This window comes from Barbus barbus (assembly GCF_936440315.1).
Source record: "Barbus barbus genome assembly, chromosome: 29".
NCBI lineage: Eukaryota > Metazoa > Chordata > Actinopteri > Cypriniformes > Cyprinidae > Barbus > Barbus barbus.
This window is the reverse complement of record NC_136757.1, coordinates 18,699,204-18,722,863: the sequence shown is the minus strand read 5'-3', so window position 1 is coordinate 18,722,863 and position 23,660 is coordinate 18,699,204. Positions and strand designations below refer to the sequence as shown.

Genomic DNA, 23,660 nt, shown 5'->3' with positions numbered 1-23,660 from the left:
CCCCGGTTTCTTGTTTCACAGACAAGGCTTAAGACTAGTCCTAGATTAAAATGTAAATCTGAGCTATTTCAGCTGAAAGAAAGTTGCACTGACTGATCTTAAAACATGTCAGTGCTTTTGTTTTGTCTTATGATGAACACCTATAATGCTTTTTTTCTAAGGCATGTTTATAAAAATCACTTAAATGTCCTAATTGAGCTATGGCTTAATCCTGGCTTAGTCTAAACCCTGTCTGTGAAACCGAGCCTAAAACTTTGAATGTTAAAGTGAAAGGTAAGAAAGGTAAAAACATACAGGCAGACACTGGAATGATGTAAGCAACAGCAACAAACAAAACTGATAATGGGTGTGTTAGATTTATAGTGTGTGAATAATCAAGCTTTGACAATAAACAGTCATATTGGCGGCACCGGGGGGCCCCCAAATAAAATTCTGCTTAGGGCCCCATAAAGGCTTGGGCCGGCCCTGATTAACATAATTTCCTGTATGTAGATTGTTCCATGTGGTTCAGACAACAGAAAATAAAACAAGTATCAAAAACAATTAAAATGTAATTTCATAAAACTCCAATCAATGAATTAATGTACTTATTTGGTTACTTTAAAGATACGGAGCAGGCGCATGGCCCTCAGAACACTGATCCCAAAAGATGCACCAGGGTGGATCGCTGCCCACACCACCTCAAATATACTTCCCACAATTACCTGAGAAATCAAGAATCATCCAGAATCTCTCAGTTATATGAGTTCATTTTGTGTAGTCTCTTTATTTAAACGAGCAGATGGCCTATTTATTAAAATATTAACCAGATAAAAACATAACTAGAAAACACATAAAATATAAAGTTAGGTTCATATATATTTGGACACTGACACAATTTTCATCATTTTGCCACCAGAATATAATTAAAATGAAACAATCAAGATGAAATTGAAGTGCAGACTTTCAGCTTTAAATGAACAAAAATATAACATAAAATGCTTCGGAATTACAACCATTTTTTATACACAGTCCCCCTATTTTCAGGGGCTCAAATGTAATTAGACAAATAAATATAATCATAAATAAAATGTTCAATTTTAATATTTTGTTGATAATCCTTTGCAGGCAATGACAGCCTTAAGCCTGGAACTCATGGACATCCCCAAAGACTGGGTTTCCTCCTTTGTGATGCTTTGCCAGGCCTTTACTGCAGCTGACAAGGGTTTGGTTATGCAGAAAACACTGTTTATTGATTTTGCTGGATCTCATGTAAAGACTTCAATAATTGTTTCTGCTGAATGGAGATATTCATGAAGTTACAAGACATTGTGATTAAATTACTGTAATAAAGTCATCACTAGAGCGGCTCAACTTTAAATAACAACGCAACTTTGTCTGTCTCATTATTTCTGTCAAATAGATTTAACTGCAGTATTGCCACCTGGACAGTGGGCGTGCTATATATGCTTCATGATCTGTTCCAAGACTTCTCCATACTTTATTCTTCTCATCATTCTGGTACAGGTTGATATTTGTTTCATCCAAAGAATGCTTTTCCAGAAAAAGTCTAGCTTTTTTGGATGTTTTTTGGCAAATTCAAATATGGCCTTGTTTGCATCTTGTGGTGAATCCTCTGTATTGATCTCATGAAGTCTTCTCTTGATTGTAGACTTTGACAGTGATACGTCAGCCTCCTGGAGAGTGTTCTTCTCTTGGCTGGTTGTTGTGAAAGGGTTTTTCTTTGCCATGGAGAGGAACCTCTGATCATACACCACTGTTGTCTTGTGTGGACGTCCGGGCCTTTTTTTGTTGCTGAGCTCACCAGTCTGTTCTTTTTTCTCAGAATGTACCAAACTGTTGATGTGGCCACTTCTAATGGTCCTTTTATCTCTCTGATGGATTTGTTTTGTTTTTGAAGCCTAACAATTGTCTGTTTAACTTGCATGGAGAGCTCCTTTGACTGCATGATGTGGGTTCACAGTGACATCTTCCAAATGCAAATGCCACACTTAGAATCAACTCCAGACCTTTTACATGCTCAATTCATGTTGAAATAACGAAGGACTAGCCCACATCTGTCCATGAAACGGCTTTTGAGACAATTGTTCAATTACTTTTGGTGCCTTGAAAGAGGGGAGGTACATATTAAAGGGCTGTAATTCCTTAACCTTTCCTCCAATTTTGATAAGTATACCCTTAAATTACAGCTCAGAGTGTACACTTTAAAGCTCATATCCATTATATAGCTGTAAATTTAATGTTTTGGTCAACAGCTAAAATAACAATAATTGTGCCTGTGTCCAAATATGGTTTCTCAAATCCATAGGTATATTTTCCAGATCCCTAACTGCATCTGGAAAATAACAGCTGGAGTTGGCTTAGCCACAACTCATCAATAACCCTGTGGCGATTCAGTGTACAAGTATCACAGTGGCTGATAATTACTGACGGTATGCAGTCGCACAGGGTCGTCTGAATCATGTGTGTTGTGACTCACCCCAAAGTCAAAACAGTTGAACGAGGAGTGAAAGTAGTCTCTGGGTCCCAGGCCGTACATCTTCAGAGTAATCTCTGTCAGAAACCGACCTAGGAATACAAACTCTGCCAGGTCTAACAGCCCGCAAAACAGAAAGGAGAGGTAATCTGTCAACACCAAAGCTTTTTCCACACAAACATTTAAAACTAACTCTTACAAGGTAAAGCTTAGCAGTACAGTTACTGTACTAGGGGTGTGCTCAAAATATCGATTCTTAGATACATACCGATATAATAAAAAAAGATACAGTATCGATATTCTAGCCCTTAGTATCGATACTCCGCCCAGCCATTAGGGCGGAGTTTTTATTTTCAAAAAACTCATGGAAAATGTTAAAGCAAGATGTAGCATTTAAGTGATTTCATAGTGAAATATGTTATGGCAGTACATGGTGTCACAAAAAAGAATTATAAGAAGATTTAATAAGTTAAGAATAATAAGAAGAAGATTTTGTGCTTGTGTGAGCTCAGACTGTACCCTTGGAAAGTTAAATGTTGACTTGTGGTAATTTCCAGATTAATACAATTTGTGTACAATTAATCAGAGCACTTAAAGTTGCAAATATTTAAGCAAAATGCACTTTGTTATAATGCACTTCAGGGCTCGACAGTGCGAGCATTTCACTCGTATTTGCGACTAAAAATAGATGTGTGCGAACTGGAAAATGTATTTAGGAGCGCAAGTGCGAATACAAAACAAAATACAAAACAGCCTAACTTACACAGTAGCCTATAACAAACGTATTAATTTATTCTGTTTATTTATGGAAAAATTGCGATGCAGCCTCATATGATTACTTTAGAACTTTAAAAAGGCAACGGTTTAATTTAAATGAGCACAGATGAGAAGAAAAGCGGAGCGAGTTAATGTGAAGACGCGCTGAATGACGCACATTCGCCACTAGAGGGCGCTGCCGTTACCCCGGTAACCCAGTAAACAAATCAGCTGCGCTACTTGACTAAAACTGTGTAAATAATGTTTCACACTTAGTCATTTAGATATTTATATTCGCTTTAATCTTCACAATAGCATCAAATAATTCTTACTTAAAGACTTAATGAGCTATTTATTTTCAAACATTGTTTCTAACCTAAAACATGGCCCATCCACTGATCTATAATAGAGAACAGTGGGCCTATCTATATATCAACGACTGATTCGTTATTATTGTTCAGTAACACAAGTTCCATTAGTTAACATGAAAAAAACAATGACTGCATTTATTAATAATGCTATCTTAATTTCAACTTTTAATAATACATTATAAAATCAAAAGTTGTCTTAATATAATTCAATGGAGCTAACATTAACTAACATAGTTGTATTTTTTATTAAATCAACATTAACAAAGAATATTAACTACTGCAACAATTAGCTATTGCACATTTTTAGTTAATGTTAACCTGCTTTAACTAATGTTAACAAATGGGACCTTACTTGCCTATTGTTCTTTCGTTCATTTGAACAATCGTTTGCACTCTAATCTTGAAACACTTGTTTACTTTATATTTTTATGTATTTTTTATAAAAGTCTTTTAGTAAATTATTTTTAATAAAGTTATTTAACCTGTTAGGACGACAACACTTTTTTTCACTTAGAAATTATATATTGTGATTTATAAACAAAAACATATACCGTGACAAAAGCTTCAATGATTATTGTGAAAATTTTATACCGACACAGTTTAATAGGATTATAACTAATTACATAATTAGCCTATTAAATAGTGTCTGAAGTAAAATTATTTAAAAACCTTGTGTACTTTCTGTATTCTGATAAATTAAATAATTGTGATTGTAAATGTCTCTTTGTATCCCCTTATTAAGCTAAAACACCTAATTAGAAAAATTTGCATTGCGCCCCTAAATGTTTTTAATGCGCTCCTAAATTTTTTGACTTAGGAGCACATGTGCTCCTTGGGGAATAGGTAAGCGTCAAGCCCTGCACTTTTGTCTTCAATAAATTGAAGAAAAATGCAGAGTTCTGTTTGTTGAGTAAATGTGTTCAGCATTAACTAATTGGCTCTGGCCCATGTATTTTTATTGAATCGTATCGAATCGTGTCACATTGTATCAAATCGTATCGAGACAGCTCTGTATCGAGGTACGTATCGAATCGTGACCTGTGTATCGAGGTATGTATCGTATCGCCAGGTTCTCCAAGGTATACAGCCCTATACTGTACTATACTGTAAAAAAAAAAAAAGTTGATTAGCAAATGGTTTATAAATATACTTAATTATTATAAAAATACTGGAGATGGCATGAAGAAAACAGACAAACAATATATTGTCACAGCTGTGTGTTTATTGCTTTCATGTTTCATCAGTAACGAACCGAAACCATGGTTAAAAAACCAAGGTAGCCTATGTATTGAACTGTTGACTAACTGTATTGTTGCATCCCTAATATTTATTTAATGTATTTGCATTTAAATTATTAAATGGATTGTTTAATCAGAGGATCAATCATTTAAATATATGTATTAGTGCTGTTAAACGATTAATTGCAATAAAAGTTTTTGTTTACATAAAATTTGTGTGTGCTGTGTATATTTATTATGTATATATAAAGACACACACACAAAAGCACAAAGGTGAGCCAGAAGAGTTTTGGAACTGTGTTTATGGACTGTCAAGTCCTCCTCTTGCTCAATTTTCCAAAGGACACAAGGACAACTCAAATTTCCGACTCAAATCACTTTTATTTTCCTTTTAGCTTTATCAGTGATCGTTCTGTCCACTGAATTAGGTTGTAAACCTTTAAAGACAGAGAACAAAAGTTACCATTTTTAATTAAACATTTCAGTTAACCATTTTTAATGAATTTTAAATGAATTCAATTAAACATTTTAAATACATTTTATGACTAATTACCCACCTAAGCCTTCTACATTTAATAAAGAACCCACCTAACAAAACTTCAATGAAATCAATGCTACAATGTGTTCCTTAACCAATCCAGACAGCAATTAAACATAGTTCAAAACATATTAAGAAGCATTTCAAACACCATAAAAGTAAATAAAGTATTTCACCAACCATTGGCGTCTTTGGACTGAACCTACGAGTGAGTGAACTTGGAGTGTCTTCTCCGTAAAGTTCGTTTGTTTAAATGACTGAAGACCTCATGTCTTTCCAGGTGCTCAAAATCAGTGATAATAACTGATCAGGTAATAAGCAGCCGGTTTGCTGTTGCATTCTGGGAAGTGTAGTTCTTTGATACTAATTTCTGAGATTCAACTCAACATGGACAAAGATGAACCTTTATCTAAGTGATGGGAAAGCAAAAATGTGGAGGAAAAAAAGGGAACTGCAATGATCCCGAGCATACAGCCTCATCTGTAAAGCATGGTGAAGGTGGTGTCATGGCATGGGCATGCATGGCTGCCTCTGGAACAGGCCCTCTCAACTTTACTGATGACTTAATGTATGATGACAGTAGCAGAATGAATTTGGAAGGGTACAAAACCATCTTGCCTACCAATATTCAAGACAATGACACCAGAAGTGCTTCATATTGCATCAGTACAATGACCCAAAACACCCTGCCAGTTCAGTCAAGGAATTTATAAGGGCAGATAAATGGAAAGTCTTCGATTGCCCAAGTCAGTCTCCAGATTTAAATCTGATTGAACATGAATTTGACCAGCTGAAGAGGAGAGTAAAGGCAGAAACTCCCCAAAACAAGTAACAATTGGAATTGGCTGCATTAAAGGCTGGGAAAAGTATTTCAAAGGATGAGACCAAGAGTCTGGTGATGTCTATGGGCCACAGACTCACTGCTGTGATTGTGTGCAAGGGATCTGCAACTAAATAATAGCTTTTAATTATGTTCAACTGTCCCAATACTTATGCTCACATCAATGAGTGGGATGAACTCTAAAAGTGCTGTTCTTTTTATTTGGTAAAACATGTATGTGTTGAAACTAATAATAAAATGTGACATTCTGTAGTTTCGTCTCATATTCATCTTTTAATCATATTTGTAAATGTCTTGACACCACAGCCAACAGAGCAATTTTGTCTTTACTGTTCCAATACTTTTGGAGGGCACTGTATGTGCATATATAAATATATATATATTTTTATATATATTTTATTATATATATAATTTAGAATCATATATCATATAGAATTAATTTAACTATTTAATTAAAAGGAGTGATACTTCTCAGGAAACTAAACAGCCATAAAATATAAAACAAATCTGTGTGTTTTGAAATATGAATAAATGTTGTATTTTCTTGGATTACACAAGGCCTTGGTGAGCCACTCAGGCTGGTCATAATGAACGATGGCCACACACATTGTGTTCAATCCCACCAAACACAGAACGATCCAGTAGAAACTCCACCATTCGCCGGATGAAAAAGCATATCCTCTTTTCCTTTCGACGAAAGTATGAGGAGCTATCATTCTTACTGCTCTTCAGGCTAGCTCGAGCAAAAGGTGATCCAGGTGGTGCTAGAGAGAAAAATGCATTAAAAAAAAACTAAGGAAAGATGCTTAAACTTTGATCACAGAGCCTACTACTGTAACATCTTTAACAAAATACTAATAATACAGGCAATATTATAAACTGTACTATATAAAACAAATGTAAGAAAATCAAGAAAAAAAACAAATGGACTAAAATGGATCCTTAGATCCCTTAAAAGGGGCTGAGAGTTTCTGAAGGTCAAAGGTCAAAGCTTACCAACATATGAGATGTCTGTGAAACCCACTTCAGCACCGATGAGTTAATTTCTACCTTTTCTGCTCTTTGTTCTTTTCGAGACTGAACGCAAAATCCATAAGCACACAAACACATATACACAACTATTATGACAGTGTTTAAAGAAACATTAAACTCGTCATCAAATCACATTCTTATTACATGTTTTCATGTAACTAAAACCAGAAGTTTTCTTCTAAGGAGGAACAACTTGGTGAAGATTAATATATTTGAAATCCATAAAAAATATGGTACAATGTACTGTATTAATTTGAACAGAAGGAATTTTCTATATAGATTTCTTTTACAGGTGTTTTACCTGTATTTTGAATTTTATTGTGTTGTGTTTTAGAATTAACGGAAATGTCCGTAAAATTTGGCAATGCATTGTCAGAAAATTACCAGTACATTTTCTTTGTGTTTTATTTAGGGTTTTTTTTTATACAGTGTGTGTGATCTTGTGGAGGTGAAGGTCTACAATGAAGGTCTTGTGGTGACTCATCTGGCATGTGTGTGCAAATACTGATTGCCTCTCTAACACTTTCACTTTATCTCTTTATCCCCTCATTTGTTTTACAAATGTTCTTTTTTAGGTTTTAAATGTTTAGTTTTAGTTTTTAGTTATCTGCTTGTCAGTCAGAATAGAGTGAATGTGAAATAAAATTAACAGACTGAGATCAAATTATTGATGTCAGTTATTCATGTACTAATGGCAAACTAATCCTGTGCCATCCAGTTATCTTTATGCACACAAAAAGTTTTCTCGTATAGCTTCGTAAAATTACGGTTGAACCCCGAATTTTTATTTTACCGATGTTGAATTTTACCGATGTCCTTGCTACGTTTTTGGACCTGGGAGCATTGCAGTTGTGTTGCTGTCTATGAAGGATCAGAGAGCTCTCGGATTGCATCAAAATATCTTAATTTGTGTTCCGAAGATGAACAAAGGTCTTACAGGTTTGGAAAGACATGAGGGTGAGTAATTAATGACAGAATTTTCATTTTTGGGTGAACTATTCCTATAAGGTTAGCACTTCATTGGTTCATGAATACTTTCTGCCCTCACTAATAATTAGTTCATGCTGTAATAAGAATTAATTAAGAAATTAGTACATGAATATTCATGTACCCTTATTATAAAGTGTTGCGATTATAATAATGCAACTAATAAAACCAAATTACACCATAAAGGCAGCCTGTATTTTAAACTAATGTCAAGCTGCAGAAATTGCAGTTAGGTTAGTGGAGTCACTACTTGTATCTAGTTTTATTTAGTGCCCAACACTGTCTGGCATGAATGTGAGAGTGTATGTCTGTGTATAATTCAATTACCATAGTAGTTTTAACCCCTGCAATTACTTATGGCTTTTAAAACAGTCCATATTGACAGAGATTATGGATCTTGATAAAACAGAGGCTCTGTGAGCAGTAAGGCAAGTGCAATAGGTAGAATGTAGGCAAGAGAGATGGTAAGGCATTATGGAAAAATAGAATATTGTCTTTCCTATCATTACATATTTCCTATTGAAACTGGCAGTTCAACAGTTTTTAGCAGTAAATTATCATTTAAAGATAAATACTATACACATGCACTTGATAGTATCTTGGGGAAAAAATAAATAAGTATTTTGAGCTGCCTTTGTACAACATGTTTTCAAATAATTTATCTCTCAGTTCGCCCAGGTGAAAAGATCAGATTTTAAACACCTCCAAAAATCATGGTCACATATGAGGGGTCATAACATAATCCATTGGCCTGGTTTATCATAGTTACTATGGTAAACCAGCTCCATAGACCTTTGCCCTCTTTTCACCTGGGTTGTTCTGTTTCCTCTTGTACCACGCATCATCCAGAGGGGATTTCTCCTCAGCATTCTGATCCTCCTCCGCCAGCAACACCTCCTCTGTAACGAACAAATATCAATCAGTCAAACATAATTTTTATGCCAATTTTTTGTCCTTCTCTTAAAAAAATGAAGTACCTTAATGAACTGGAAGGTATACACAAAACATCTATTGAACTGTAAAATGAAGTACTGAAGAGATGCATGTTTTAATTTTAATACCTTGATAAATGTCTTTTAGGAATTATGATGATTTAAATTAAGCCGTAAGATTAAGCATCTTTTGATTCACTATGTGTTTATTTAATTTCTATTAGCTTTGCACAATTCATACATGCAGTGAATAGGCTTGCTTCTAGTTTTATATTATTTAAAATTTCCCTATCCAGTGTATTGTGGTAAAGTGTTGAACAGATTCCAATGAGACACCAGACAGAGGTCACTTTAAACTAACCTGCTTTGCATATCCACTCCAAGTAGCCAGTGAGCTCCGTCTCAATCTGCTGTTGTCTGCGGAGCTTTAAGAATTCCTGCCTCTTCTCTACTCGCTCTCTTTCTTTGGCAAACACATATATAAATAAAGCAACAGTCATTTTTAAGTTATATGTTCTGAAAGCTTTCCAGGACCTTCTTGTGCATTATGTTGGAAAGCCCAGAGGTTGAATAGACCATTTTTTTGCATCTTTTTTTCTGGTTTACATTTCTTGAACAGACTCAACAATTCTCTTAACTATTCAGAACATTCCTCTACTTCTCTTTTATTTTTCTCAAGCTATTCTAGAGGCCATTTTAGAGGTTTTTCTGCACTACACATTTTATTGTTATTTTTACTATCTGATGGACCCAAAGAAGTCTATAGCCTGGCTATAATAATTCAGTTAATATTTACATTCATCTTAATAACAGTTGCTTGTCTGGCACAGCACCCCCCGAAGTACACAATATATTCAAGCCCTTGAACAAATAATCAGGCACCAGAAAAAAAAAAATTATATAACTATATTATAAAGAAATATTACCAAAACATTGGCAAAATAAATTTTTAGAACCAAATTGTGTTGCTGCCAATTGAAACATTGCACAACAGTAAGACAAGACAAGGCATGTCTTAAGGTAAAAAAAGAATGTACAGGGAGTGGCCTGCATGCTATAGTAAATGTCATGTACTGTTGCAAAGCATCTTAAACTAGCTGTAACTAGTTACTGTACATGGCCCCAGACAGAAGAATGTAACAAGATATTTTACAGAAATGGACAGCCTTACTTTAGTTAGTATCAGAGGGAGAAGGTAAGATTGTTAGACCTATGTATGTACTCTCATACAGTATGTTTAAGATTACATTACATTTATGCATTTGGCAGATGCTTTTATCCATAGGGACTTAAAATACAGGAACATAAGTGATTCATCTCAGGGCCAACAATTTATTAGACCATTTATTAGAAATCAAGAAGGAAACTAGCTACAGCAGAGGAGAAATGCAGACTAGAAAAAAGATGTGTGTGTGATGTGATTGGGTATTTCTGTTCGTTATATGATGTAAGACAATCAGTCATTTACTTTTTTTTTTTTATTTTTACACATTTGCTGAAGAAAGAATGTGTAAAAGGATGTAATAAGAGCCTATTTATTATTTCATTTTAAGTTTATTTATTTTTCTTAGCACTGAAACAAAAATGTTAAAACCTGGCAACCTGCTGAACGTTGACAGAAATATCAGGAAGTAAAACAGCCTTTCAGTTTTCATTTTAAACTGCCACACAATACAGAAAAGGTAAGGCATATTTGTGCTCGACTCAAAACAAATGCTTACTGTATGTAAAAACTCTCTAAGCACTTGTATGTAGTTAATTTTGTTGATTGCTTAATGTATATGTATATGTATTAATCAATTACATTGTTTATTAAACAGGAAATAAAGATGTCAGAACAATATAATCTGAATGTCCATTTCACAGCTTAAGCACCCTTGAATAAATAAATCGAACAGAAAAAAATATATATATAATATGAAGAAGTATTATCAAAGCATTGGCAAAAGACATTTTTAGAACCAGATTGTGTAGTTGTAGCCAACTGAAACATTGCATGACGGTGAGCTAGACAAGGCATATATCCTGGTAAAAAACAATGTACAGGGAGTCGTCTATGAGCCATAGTAAATGTCACGTAGCAAAGCAGTTTAAATTGGTTAGATCAGCTGTTCCTGCAACACCTGGTTAAAAGTTACTGCACACTGCCCTAGACAGAAGACATGTAACAAGACATTTTACAGAAATTGGAAAGCCTTTGTTTAGTTAGTGTCAGCGGGAGAAGGTAAGTGAGTTAGACCTATTTATGTACACTCATGCAGTATGTTTAAGATTAAATTATATTTGTAACCCTGGACCACAAAACCAGTCTTAAGTGTAAATTTTTCTGAATAAATAACCTTTCCATTGATGTATGGTTTGTTAGGATCTGACAATATTTGGCCGAGATACAACCATTTCAAAATCTGGAATCTGAGGGTGCAAAAAAAATCTAAATATTGAGAAAATCGCCTTAATAGTTGTCCAAATGAAGCTCTTAGCAATGCATATTGCTAATCAGAAATTTAGTTTTTATATATTTACGGTAAGAAATTTACCAAATACCTTCATGGAACATGGTCTTTACTTAATATCCTAATGATCTTTGGCATAAAAGAAAAATCGATCATTTTGACCCTTACTATGCATTTTTGGCTATTGCTACAAATATACCCCAGCAACTTAAGACTGGTTTTGCGGTCCAGGGTCACATTTATGCATTTAGCAGACACTTGTTATCAAGAGTTACTTACAACAGAGGAATTCATCACAGTAATTCATCACTGAGCCAACAATATTCGTTGTATATAATGCTAGCTTTATAAGACGGCAAGAATAGGAAACAAGGCAGAGAAGAGGAGAAACGCAAAGAAAAAAAAATGAAGACGATTTGTGTGCTGTGTGTGATGTGACGTGATGGGTAATGGGTAAAATGATGGTTCAATTTATGATGTAAGACAATCTGAGTAATTTACTGTAAAAAATTTAGCAGAAGAACGAATGTGTAAAATAATGTAACCCAAGCTGATGCTTTAAGCAGTAACTTTGTCTCTAAAGTCTACAATCAGACTTTACTCATAATACTTATATTTATTTTCTTAGCACTGAAGCAAAAATGTTTGAAGATCTGGCAACCTGCTGACTGTTCACAAAGAAATAACAGAAAGTTCATTTTTCACTTTTATACAGTTACACCAGCAAAGGTAAGGCATATTTTTGCTTGACTCAAAACATGCTTATGAAAAAGTCTCCAGGCACTTGTATGTAGTTGATTTTGTTGACAACCTAAATATTTATCTAATATAATAGCCAACATTATGTATCTATGTGTCACTTTATGCAAATAATGTATATGTAAATAACCAATGGTATTATTTAGTAAACAGGAAATAAAGATGTCAGAACAAAGTACACCAAAAAATCTCCCAAAATCAGGTCCCAGTAAGTTACAATTAACTATTAAAAACTATTTATAATACAACTTTCTGATAGCAGTCTAATTCAACTATATAATTACTGTTATGTATTATTTGCTTTTTAAAGGCAAACGTCTCTCTGAAATCAGAATTCTACTGATTGGGGGTCGACAGTTGGGGGGAATAGAATCAAGTGGGAAAAGTTCAACAGGAAACATCATTCTGGGCAGAAATGCTTTTGTTGTTGGAAGAAGAACTGCCCAGCCTGTCCAAGCAGAAGCCGAAGTACATGGAAGACATGTGACTGTGGTTGACACTCCAGGCTGGTGGTGGCATTACTCTGTGGAAAACACTCCAGAATTTGACTTACTGGAAATTATGAGAAGCCCAACACTGTGTCCCCCTGGACCTCACGCACTCCTTCTGGTCATTCCTGTAGATAGTATTTTTCCACAAACATACAGAATGGCTCTGGAAGACCACCTGGAGTTTTTATCAGAGAATGTCTGGAGACACATTATTGTGTTGTTCAGCTCCATTGCTCCATATGATGATCGATCTTTCAAAAGCAATTGTAGAAACTGGCCAGACCTCCATTTGCTTCTAAAAAGGTGTCAGAACAGGTATCATGTTCTTAATATTAAAGACAGAGATGACAGTTCTCAAGTCATCATGCTGTTGGAAAAAATTGAGGAAATGGTTGCACAAAACAATCATAATTACTTAAAAATCAGCAAAAGTGTGTCTGTTGGGAATGGGAGAGAGAAAATAAAGGAAAGAGTCAAACAGAAAATTCTTGCTGTCAATAGTCAACGGGTCGAACTCCAAAAACGCATTAAAGGTAAGAAATGATTACTTATACTTGATTTTGAACACTGATTTCAGTGTTCAGTACCTCTAAAAGTAACGCATTACCAATGCTGGGTAGTAACTGATAATAACATGTAATCTGGATTAAGTAATTAGGGCCCGTATTCACAAAACATCTAAAAGTAGCTCATAAAATGCTAATTTAGGAGAAAATCTTAAAAATAATGGGTGTGTCAGTCCTAAATTTAGGACTCTTAAATTTTTGTTCTAAGAGTATTTCACAAAGCGTTTTAGCGCTAAAACTAGCTCCTAAATCTGTGAAACGTTAGGAGTAGTGAAGAGGAGACCAAACCACAAACTATCCTAAAATGGCTGTTGCCGGCAATCTGCCTCGAAATGTAAACATTTTAGAAATATTTGACGATAATGAGCTTTTATAAAGGTGTCGCCTTTGGAGGTTATCCCAACTCCAAATTTTCCTTTGATTATATGTTTGTTTTCATTAACCAATTGGGCAAAAAGTAACAGCTGTTCTTGCATCCAGTTTGGTTTTCTTTTTGTTTGCATGTCTTACTATCAGCCATGATTATTCTACTCTTTCACTAATTCATTAATTTGTTTACGAGAAGCATACAGGCTGACAATTAACTGAACATATACATATATATTATATAGTTTAATTAGTGACACAGCATTTTAAAAGTCTTTATTTGAATGTGGCAATTAACATTTTTATTTTTAAACCTTTATTTGAATATGGCAACATAACGTTGCGCTCTGCAATATTTCTATGAATAAATCTCTGACAGAGACCCCTCCCCTCTCCTATGAGCCAATCACTGTGTGCATAGTTAGTAAGCATGCTGACATCATCCATAGCAACAAGGTCAACCCCGCCCTTACTCTTAGCTTAAGACTTCTCTCTATTCCTTAATTAAATTTGGTCTCAGCAGCGTTGTGAACAGGTTTTAAGAGCAAACTCTTAGCTAAAAACTTTTGCTGCTATTTAGGAGAACTCTTAGGCCCGGTTTCTCAGACGGGGCTTAGAATAAGCCAGGATTAGATCATAGTTCAATTAGGACATTTAAGCAATTTTTATAAACGTGCTTAGAAAAAAACATTACTGGTGTGCATTTTGGGACAAATCGAAGGCACTGAAGGGTCACCACGTGCTAGTCCGTTCAGACAGCATGACAGTGGTGTCATACATAAATCGCCAGGGCGGGCTCACCTCGAAACGCCCTTTTGAGATGGTAAAGCACCTCTTGAAGTGGGCACATCTCAACCTTCGTTCATTGAGAGCAGCTCATGTGCCCTGCGTTCCAAGGAACAGATATGCTGTCTTGGAAAAACGTCCCCTCAGAGGAGTGGATGCTCCACCCACAGAGGTCTACCTTTTTGCCTCCAAAGACAACTCTCACTGCCAAACTTACTTTTTGAAGAATGAGGACGCGTTGGCCCGACCTCCTCCTGTATGCTTTTCCCCCAATCGCTCTGATTCCTCAGGTAATCAGGCGAATCACAGAGCACAAGCACAGAGTGCTTCTGGTGGCCCCACTCTGGAAGAACCATCACTGGATCTCAGAGCTGTCTCAGCTGCTAATAGCGGGTCCGTGGCCCATTCCCTTGAGGCGGGATCTCCTCTCTCAGACAAACAGAATGATCTGGCACCACCAGCCCGAGCTGTGGGCCCTGCATCTCTGGGCTCTCGACGGGAATCAATAGATCTCCCCGAGAATGTCCTAAATACCATCTCACAGGCTAGAGCCCCATCTACGAGACACCTCTACGCCCTTAAGTGGTCGGTTTTCTCCGCCTGGTGTGAGGCCCACGGCGAGGAACCAACAACATGTGACATATCAGTGATATTGTCCCATTTACAAGAGCTGTTGGATAAGGGCAGCTCCCCTTCCAGCTCAAAGTCTATGTGGCAGCTATAGCAGCTTCTAAACGGTCCTATAGCCAGACAGTCGGTGGGCCGGAACAACCTGGTTGTCCGTTTCCTGAAGGGTTCTAGGAGGCTCCATCTGCCCCGACCCCTCACAGTACCTACATGGGACCTGCCCACGATCCTGAGAGCCCTCAAAGGCTTTGAGCCACTACAGTCTGCAAGCTTAAAAACACTGTCGCTCAAAACTGCTCTGCTGCTGGCACTAGCATCGGTGAAGCGAGTAGGTGACGTGCAGGCTCTCTCGATAAGCCCTGCCTGTCTTGAGTTTGAGCCTAACGACTCTAAGGTCGTCCTAAAGCCAAGACATGGTTATGTCCCAAAGGGTGCTCTACACTCCGTTTAGGCCCAGGTTATTACTCTCTCTGTGCTTCCTCCTTCTGAGGAGGACCAGGAGTTTAACCTTCTGTGCCCGGTCAGGGCATTGAGAACTTACATCGAGCTTTCCGCACCCTTTAGGCAATCGGAACAACTCTTTGTCTGCTTTGGCGGTTACACCAAAGGGTCCCCGGTTACAAAGCAGAGGATATCTCGATGGTTAGTTGACGCTATTGCATTAGCATACTCCTCCCTGGGCCTCCAGAGCCCCATTGGAGTGAGAGCCAATTTCACTAGAGGACGTGGCCTCTTCCTGGGCGTGGTCTAGTGGTGTGTCCATGGCAGACATTTGTGCGGCGGCCGGCTGGGCCTCACCATCCACATTTGCCAGGTTCTATAACTTGGATGTTCCGGCCTTACAGGACCGGGTTTTATCTGCTTAATTGGCACACGCCTATCTAAGTGGTCTATTCTCAGGCATAGCCTGATTCTTCATTCTTGGCCCTATTGCTAGTGCTGAGGCTGTACTTATGACGATTGGAACGATTATCTAGGGCCGGCCTGACCTCTATGAATTCAGTCCTCTTGCCTCCTGCAGGATTCTTCCTGCTCATAATTGGTCCCTCTGAGCCTTTATTGCTCAAGGCCAGTTTATATCAGTCGTTCCTCTTCATGGCATGGCGGGATTGTATTTGTTCCCCATTAGCGTCTAGCGATGCAGTACGAGTAAAGTATCGAAAGGGAACGTACTCGGTTACTTACGTAACCTCGGTTCCCTGAGATACGGAAACGAGTACTGCGTGACTCAGCGTTGTTCGCTTCGGTCGAATTGGCCTGATTACCTATGGCGAATCGCCCGCTTATATAGCCAGATGGCCCCGCCCATTCTGGCAGGCTCTGGCGGGCTTTATCGCCATAGGCTCGTGCAGCGCCGCTGCCGAGCCATTGGTTTGTTTTTTATTCACTGCACGAACCAATGGCCGTGCAGTCACACTGCGTGATTGAAAAAGTCTTCAGTCCTCTGAGAAAAAGGAGTTTTTCCTCAGTACTTGTTCCCGTATCTCAGGGAACCGAGGTTACGTAAGTAACTGAGTACATTTTGTGAATACGGGCCCAGATTTCAATAATTAAGTACTTATAAAAAGATTACGGTTACTTTTTTGTAGATTACATCATTACAGTACATCAATGTTAATAAATTATTCATAATTATTGAGTAACTTGTTGACTCATGCAATGTACTGTTGGTTATTGCTACAGATATACCCATGCTACTTATGACTGGTTTTGTGGTCCAGCTACAAAACTACATTTTTTAGGAATTTATAATAAGCAACAGGCTTATGACTGGTTTTGTGGTCCAGCTACAAAACAATTTTTTTTGGCAATTTGTAATAAGCAACAGGCTACAGCAACTTGTATATAAAAAAAAGTATATGAAATGTAGAAGAAAATATGGTCAATGTGTAATTGACTGATATGGCATATGCCTTAAATAAAAAACAGCATGTTACTTCTGTAAAGATAAGATTTAAAGAGATCAAAAGATTAAAACTACCATTTTATATAAACTCCATCAAAATTTACCAATACAGAGTCAACAATATCAATTTAACATCTTTTTTTCAGATGAAGAACAACATCTCACTGATATACAGATCGTAATACTTGGAGCATCGTGGGCTGCAAGGAGTTCTGCAGGCAATCTCATTCTGGGTGAAGCAGCTTTTCAAGTTGATGAATCAAGAACAACAGTGTGCTGTGAGGTTAGGCTTGCTGAAATGCAGGGAAGACAGCTGACAGTGGTCGACACTCCAGGCTGGTACTATAACAGAACTGTTGAAAATTCATCAGAGATTGACAAACTGGAGATCAGACGCAGTGTGTGTCTATGTAAACCTGGTCCACATGCTATTCTGTTAACTGTTCCTGTTGCTACAGCATTTAACAAAGATTATCGAATAGCTGTGGAGGAACACATGGGTCTGTTAGGGAATAAGGTATGGAGCCATTCGATCGTGCTGTTCACCAGAGGAGACTGGCTTGGAGATACAACCATTGAGGAGCATATTGAAACAGAGGAGAACCTTGAGTGGCTAATGGAAAAATGTGGGTACAGATACCATGTTTTTAACTGTGAGAATCACACTGACAGCACACAAGTCACAGAACTCCTTGAGAAGATTGAGGAAATGGTGATGGAACATGGCTGTTATGTGCGAGATGAGAAGAGCAATCCATTCAGTGAGCTTGAGCTGAAGCTGAAGCAAGCCAAAATAATCACAGAGAAACGGCGTAGACAAAAAGTTATCCTTCATGAACTGATTAAAGGTACACATTTTATTTTCTATATTTAGAAGTTGTGCAAAGTGACAATGCAAGTCATTCTTTGTAGAAAACAACAACCATTTCTTTTTAAACAACAGAAAAGAAAAATAAACTATCAGAAGTGAGGCTTGTGCTTCTTGGAAGAGAAAGAGCTGGGAAAAGTTTATCTGGAAATATGATTTTGCAAGGACATTTTTTTGACACAGTAAAAGAGGTACTTATCTTTTGTTATCTTTAATACTAAATCATTGCTTATTTCCTGTATGCCTGTAGATAATCATTGTTACATCATTGATATTCTGTCTAGGGATTTAAACTCCGGCCAAGAACAAGGCAATGTGTGATGAAACAGAGGAAAGTTGAAGGTCGGCAGGTCTCTGTGGTTGACACACCAGGCTGGTCAACTTCAAATCTGGAAAACGTAAAAGAAATTTTACAAAGTGTAACTGTTTGTTCGCCAGGTCCACATGCATTCCTGATGGTGCTTCCTGTAGATATATCTTTTACAAAAAAATCAGAACAAACTGTGATGGAGCTCATGAGCCTTTTTGGGGAATGTGTCTGGAGATATACTATAATTATATTCTCTGGACACTGGCTGAAGGACAGGCCAGTTGAGCAGTACATTGCGTGTGAAGGAGAAGCCCTGCAGAGATTAATAAAAAAGTGTGGAAACAGATATAGTGTACTTGCTGATGAGAGCCATTTAAAAAATCTGCTTAAGATGACTGAAGAGTTGGTGGCAAGAAACAGAGGGGAATACTTCACTCTAGAGAAGAGAAAAAGAAAGACAACAACATCGGTCTTCCAGTGGTTTACTGGGAAAGTACTCAGTGAAGAGGAGTGGAACAAACGTGAGGATGAACTCATAGACAGGATGCTGGAGGCAGCAGTTGCAGACCTAGATGAAGAATTCAAGCAGCCATCGGCCAGACGAAGGGGAAGCATTAACGCGGTGATCCCTAGCTGTAAGTTTTGGTTTAATATATTTAGTATCTAGTCTCACTAACAAAATATTGAGAAAATAATTTTTCAATACCCTAACCCTAATCTAAACCCCAAAACAAAGGCTCCAAAAGAGCAAAGTGTGAAAACATGCATATTGGTTTCTATTTCCACAACATCATGCTTGGGGGTTTTAGTGTGGACAGACAAATTGCTTACTGCAGGAATATTGTTGCACCTCGTTAGAACACAATGTAATATATATATATATATATATATATATATACAAAAACATTATCATTCATTGTCTTTTCAGTGAGTGGAGATTCATTGTTTGACAACACCAGTTTATTCGGAGATACTGTGAATTCTGCTGCTATCAGAGTATCTCAATGGCTCTCGCATCCTGGAAATTATGCTCCATCGTCTGGATATGACACCATGAGCATTACATCAAGTTTTCAACATCCAAAGATGGAAAACATCAAAGATGATATTCCAATGCCCCAAAACTATCCTAGTAATATGGACACTTTACAGTATGTCAGGAACACAAGGAAACAAATGCATGCAAGATCATGTTCAATATAGAATCAATGTTCTTTACAGCACAATCTATGTATTTGTAAACAGACTTTTTTTGCCTACATAGCTTGGAGAGTTTGCAGTGTATTCCTCTCCTGTATTTCACATTGTGAAGAACCAACGTGGGCTGTTGATCAACAGGTTTTATTAGCGTATTTTAGGGAGTTTATTAGTGCATTGTTTTTCTAGGTGAGTGCAGATTAATATTATTTGATTACTGAAAACCACTGAAAATTAATTGATAAATGTAATTCTATAAAACAGTATCAAACCATTATATTACCCATGTTATTTTCATGTGTTCACCAAAGTGCATAAAAAGGCAATGTGTGTGACAATGTGTGACCATTTTACCTAAATAAACTATATTTCTAGAACTATAATTTTGTCATTATGAGCCAGTATGCAAGAGCAGATTTAAAATATTATTTAACCATGGTCATACACTCTTAAAAATAAAGGTGCTTCACAATGCCATAGAAGAACCTTTTTGTCTAAATGGCTCCATAAAGCACCTTTAACATCTGAAGAAGGTTATTTGTGGCGAAAGAAGGTTCTTCAGATTATAGAAAGGTAAGAAAGAGATGGTTCTTTAAAGCACCTTTGACTGAATGGTTCTTTGTGGAACCAAAAAATGGTTCTATGGCATCACTGTGAAAAACCTTTTAAGCACCTTTATTTTTAAGAGTGTAGCTTGACATTTGAGCTTGAGGGGCCAAACCGAGCCAGCCGATCTGGCCGACACTTTTAAACACATAGCGTTTCTATTGTAAACCTAAAAAAAATTCACACTCCTTGTAACTCCAAGTTAAAGGGATTTTAATATGACTACATAAATCAGCAGCAAGGGTGTGGAGCCAATGGCTGTTCTGTAGGCAAGCACCAATGGCTTGGACTTGAGGGGAGCCACAACTGGTAGCCAGTGCAGAGAAATGAGAAGCGGTGTGACATGGGTCCTCTTGGGCTCATTGAAAACAAGATGTGCTGCTGCATTTTGAATCATTTGCAGAGGTCTGATTGCACATGTTGGGAATCCAGCCAGAAGAGCATTGCAATAGTCCAGCCTAGAAATGACAAGGGCCTGGACGAGAAGCTGTGTTGCATGATCTGTATAGGAAGGGTCTGATCTTCCTGATGTTGTGTAGTGCAAACCTGCATGATCATGCCGTTTTTGAAATATGATTTTATAATGTCAGCTGATCATCAAGGATCACCCCAAGATTATTAGCTGAACATGATGGGATTATCGCTGATGAGCCCAGCTGGATGGTAAACTGGTGCTGTACTGATGGAGTGGCTGGGAAGATGAGAAGCTCTGTCTTTGCCAGGTTGAGTTGCAAGTGATGTTCTGTCATCCATGTGGAGATGTCCGTCAGGCAGTCTGAGAACCAAGCAGGTGCCTAAATGATGGGTCTCAATGATGTAGTGTATATAGAGAAGAGGAGGGGTCCCAGAAGACACTTGGTTGAACACAACGTGTTCAAGGGATTTTTGCTATGAACAGGGGAAGAGAGACGGGTCTGTAGCTTTCAACAAGTGAAGCGTTTAGTGTCATTTTGTTTTTAAGCAGTGGGGTTACCCAAGTCTGCTTGAATGCAGTGGGGAATATGCCTGTGAGAAGAGATGTGTTGATGATGTGTTTGAGTGAAGGCATAAGTGCAGGGGAAATAGCTTGCAGGAGATGTGAAGGAATTGGGTCTAGAGCAGGGGTCACCAAACTTGTTCCTGGAGGGCCGGTGTCCTGCAGAGTTTAGCTCCAACTTGCCTCAACACACCTGCCTTGACGTTTCAAGTATACCAAGCAAGACCTTGATTAGCTGGTTCAGGTGTGTTTGATTAGGGTTGGAGCTAAACTCTGCAGGACACCGGCCCTCCAGGAACAAGTTTGGTGGCCTCTGGTCTAGAGGGCAGGTGCTAGGGTGGCTGGAGAGGATAAGTTTAGATACTTCTCTCCTCCTCCTCCTCCTCTCCTCTTACAGAAGATGATGGTAAACTGTGTGAGTGTTTACTGTGAGTTCCTGGGTGAGTGGAGTCGAGAACTGATTGCTTATGGATGTGGTTTTGTTAGTAAAGTAATTAGCAAAATCGTCAGCAGTTAAAGAGGTGGTGGAAGGGGAGAAAGGAGGGTATTGAATGTTTTGAAGAGTTTGCATGTGTCTGATGCGATGTTGATCTTGTTGTGGAAGAAGACTGTTTTGGCAGTGTGAACTTTGGTGGAAAACGAAGGTAGCAGTGACTAATACCTGCTGAGATCAGCAGAGTCTTTTGATTTGCGCCATTTTCTCTCCTCTGCCCTAAGTTTAGTCTGATGCGTGCGGAGGACATCGGTTAACCAGGGGTTGAAAGGAGTAGCATGTGCTAGTCTGGAGGAAATAGGGCAGATTTTGTCTAGGCAGCTAGTTAGGGTAGTACGTAATGAATCTGTAGCACAATTCACATCTAATGATGAGAAATGTGTGGGGGTGAGAAGAGAGGATGATACCACGGAGGAAAGTCGAGAAGGAGAAAGAGACCTCAGATTTCGTCTAAACGAAACTGGCAGAGGGGTTGGAGCCAGGTGTGGAAGAAGGTAGATGTAGATTAAAAGTAATAATGAAATGATCCGAATTAACATGCAAGGGTTTGACCAAGATGTTATCTGTAATACAACTGCGTGTAAAGATGAGGTCGAGCTGGTTGCCTGATTTATGGGTACCTGTGGTGTTGAGCCGCTGTAGGTCAAAAGAGGCTAGGAGAGAGTGGAAGTCAGCAGCAAATGGCTTGTCAAGGTGGAAGTTGAAGTCACCAAGAAGTACCAGCAGGCTGCCATCCTCAGCGAATGAGGACAGCAGCATGTCCAGTTCTTCTAGCTTTGCCCAGCTAACCTGAAGGGCGATAAATAACTACAATGTGGATTTTTACAGGGAGTGTGACAGTAACGGCATGAAAATCAAAGGAAGTGTTGTTGATGTTATAAGAGCATGGGAGGTAGTTCTAGCTTTTGCAAATGAGGAGACCAGTACCCCCACCTCTCCCAAGTGTAGGGCTGCACGATAAATCGAAATTAAAGATTAGACAGAGGCTGCAACTGTCATGCATATATTTCAGTGAAGCACGGTTCTGTGATCAGTAGTAAATCTCCATCCAAAGGCCAGAGGGTGCTCTTGCACGGAAAGTCCAAATACACCTCGCAGAAGAAACCCAGGAAATTCCTATAGCAGTAGCTGGATAAACAGACGATTTAACTGCTATTATTGATTCAACGTGACAAATAAACACACAACTACGACAATATATGGTTTATCTGAGTTCATATTATAATTTTCATAATTAAGTATATTTATAAAGAATGCCTTTATCACTGCTTAGAATACTACGAAATATGTTCAAGTTTGTTTTATTTATATAGCACATTTAAAAACAGCAAGCACAGCTGACCAAAGTGCTGAACAAACAAATACATAAAACACAGGGCAACCCACAGATTCATACCATAAACTCACAATGAATTAAAAGCCAAATGAAAAGAAATAGGTTTTAAGAGATGATTTAAAAACAGTTAAAGACTGTGCCGATCTGATATAGGCTGGAAGGCTGTTCCACAGCCTAGGACCAGCAACCGCAAAGGCTCTATCCCCTCTATGTTTTAACTCTGATCTGGGAACAGAGAGAAGTCTTTGATCACCAGACCTCAGATTTCATGTAGGATTGGGTAAAGGCCAGGCCATCAACGAATGAATAGAGGCTTATCAATGGAGTGGGAAGTGCGGGAACTCCTTGGTCTGTGACTCCAGCAGTTCATTATTCAGCCTATTTTCAGGGTATCATGCTAGCTACCTAGCTATAATACTGAGCCATTTGAACGTGATATTTTTTCACATTTATTCAAAAATTGCCGCGGTATTTTTGACCATGGCACTACTTTTTAGGTGTCTACTTGCTTACCGTCTGAAAAAAAAGGCGAATGTCCGCCTGGTCGTTCTGCCTCTTTCTTTTAGCTCCTACCTTCATGTCATGTAAGCTCCAGTAACAGTCGGACTGAGCAGTTTTTTCAAACGATGCCGCAAGCCGGCGTTTACGGGCTCAACCAAGTGTACAATCGAGGGGGGGTGGTCACACAGTTTTGTTTCCCTTGTTTTTCCTAAATTGAAAGTAAATCGGAAATAACAACAGATCCACTA

The 23,660-nt window shown here is 37.9% G+C and overlaps 2 protein-coding genes across 2 annotated transcripts in view; both read left to right on the top strand.

The window, feature by feature from the left end:
* The window catches only part of LOC306849709 (uncharacterized protein), a 919,849-nt gene that overhangs the window by 779,135 nt on the left and 117,054 nt on the right, over positions 1 to 23,660 (top strand). The window lies entirely within an intron of this gene.
* On the top strand, positions 10,257 to 19,881 carry LOC306849764 (GTPase IMAP family member 8). The gene is made up of 9 exons (XM_079385058.1): positions 10,257 to 10,366; positions 10,743 to 10,853; positions 12,253 to 12,353; positions 12,530 to 12,591; positions 12,694 to 13,407; positions 17,272 to 17,973; positions 18,069 to 18,184; positions 18,278 to 18,938; positions 19,232 to 19,881. Exons 4-9 carry the CDS (start codon positions 12,546 to 12,548, stop codon positions 19,504 to 19,506), a joined length of 2,514 nt encoding a protein of 837 aa, XP_079241184.1. The 5' UTR covers positions 10,257 to 10,366; positions 10,743 to 10,853; positions 12,253 to 12,353; positions 12,530 to 12,545; the 3' UTR covers positions 19,507 to 19,881.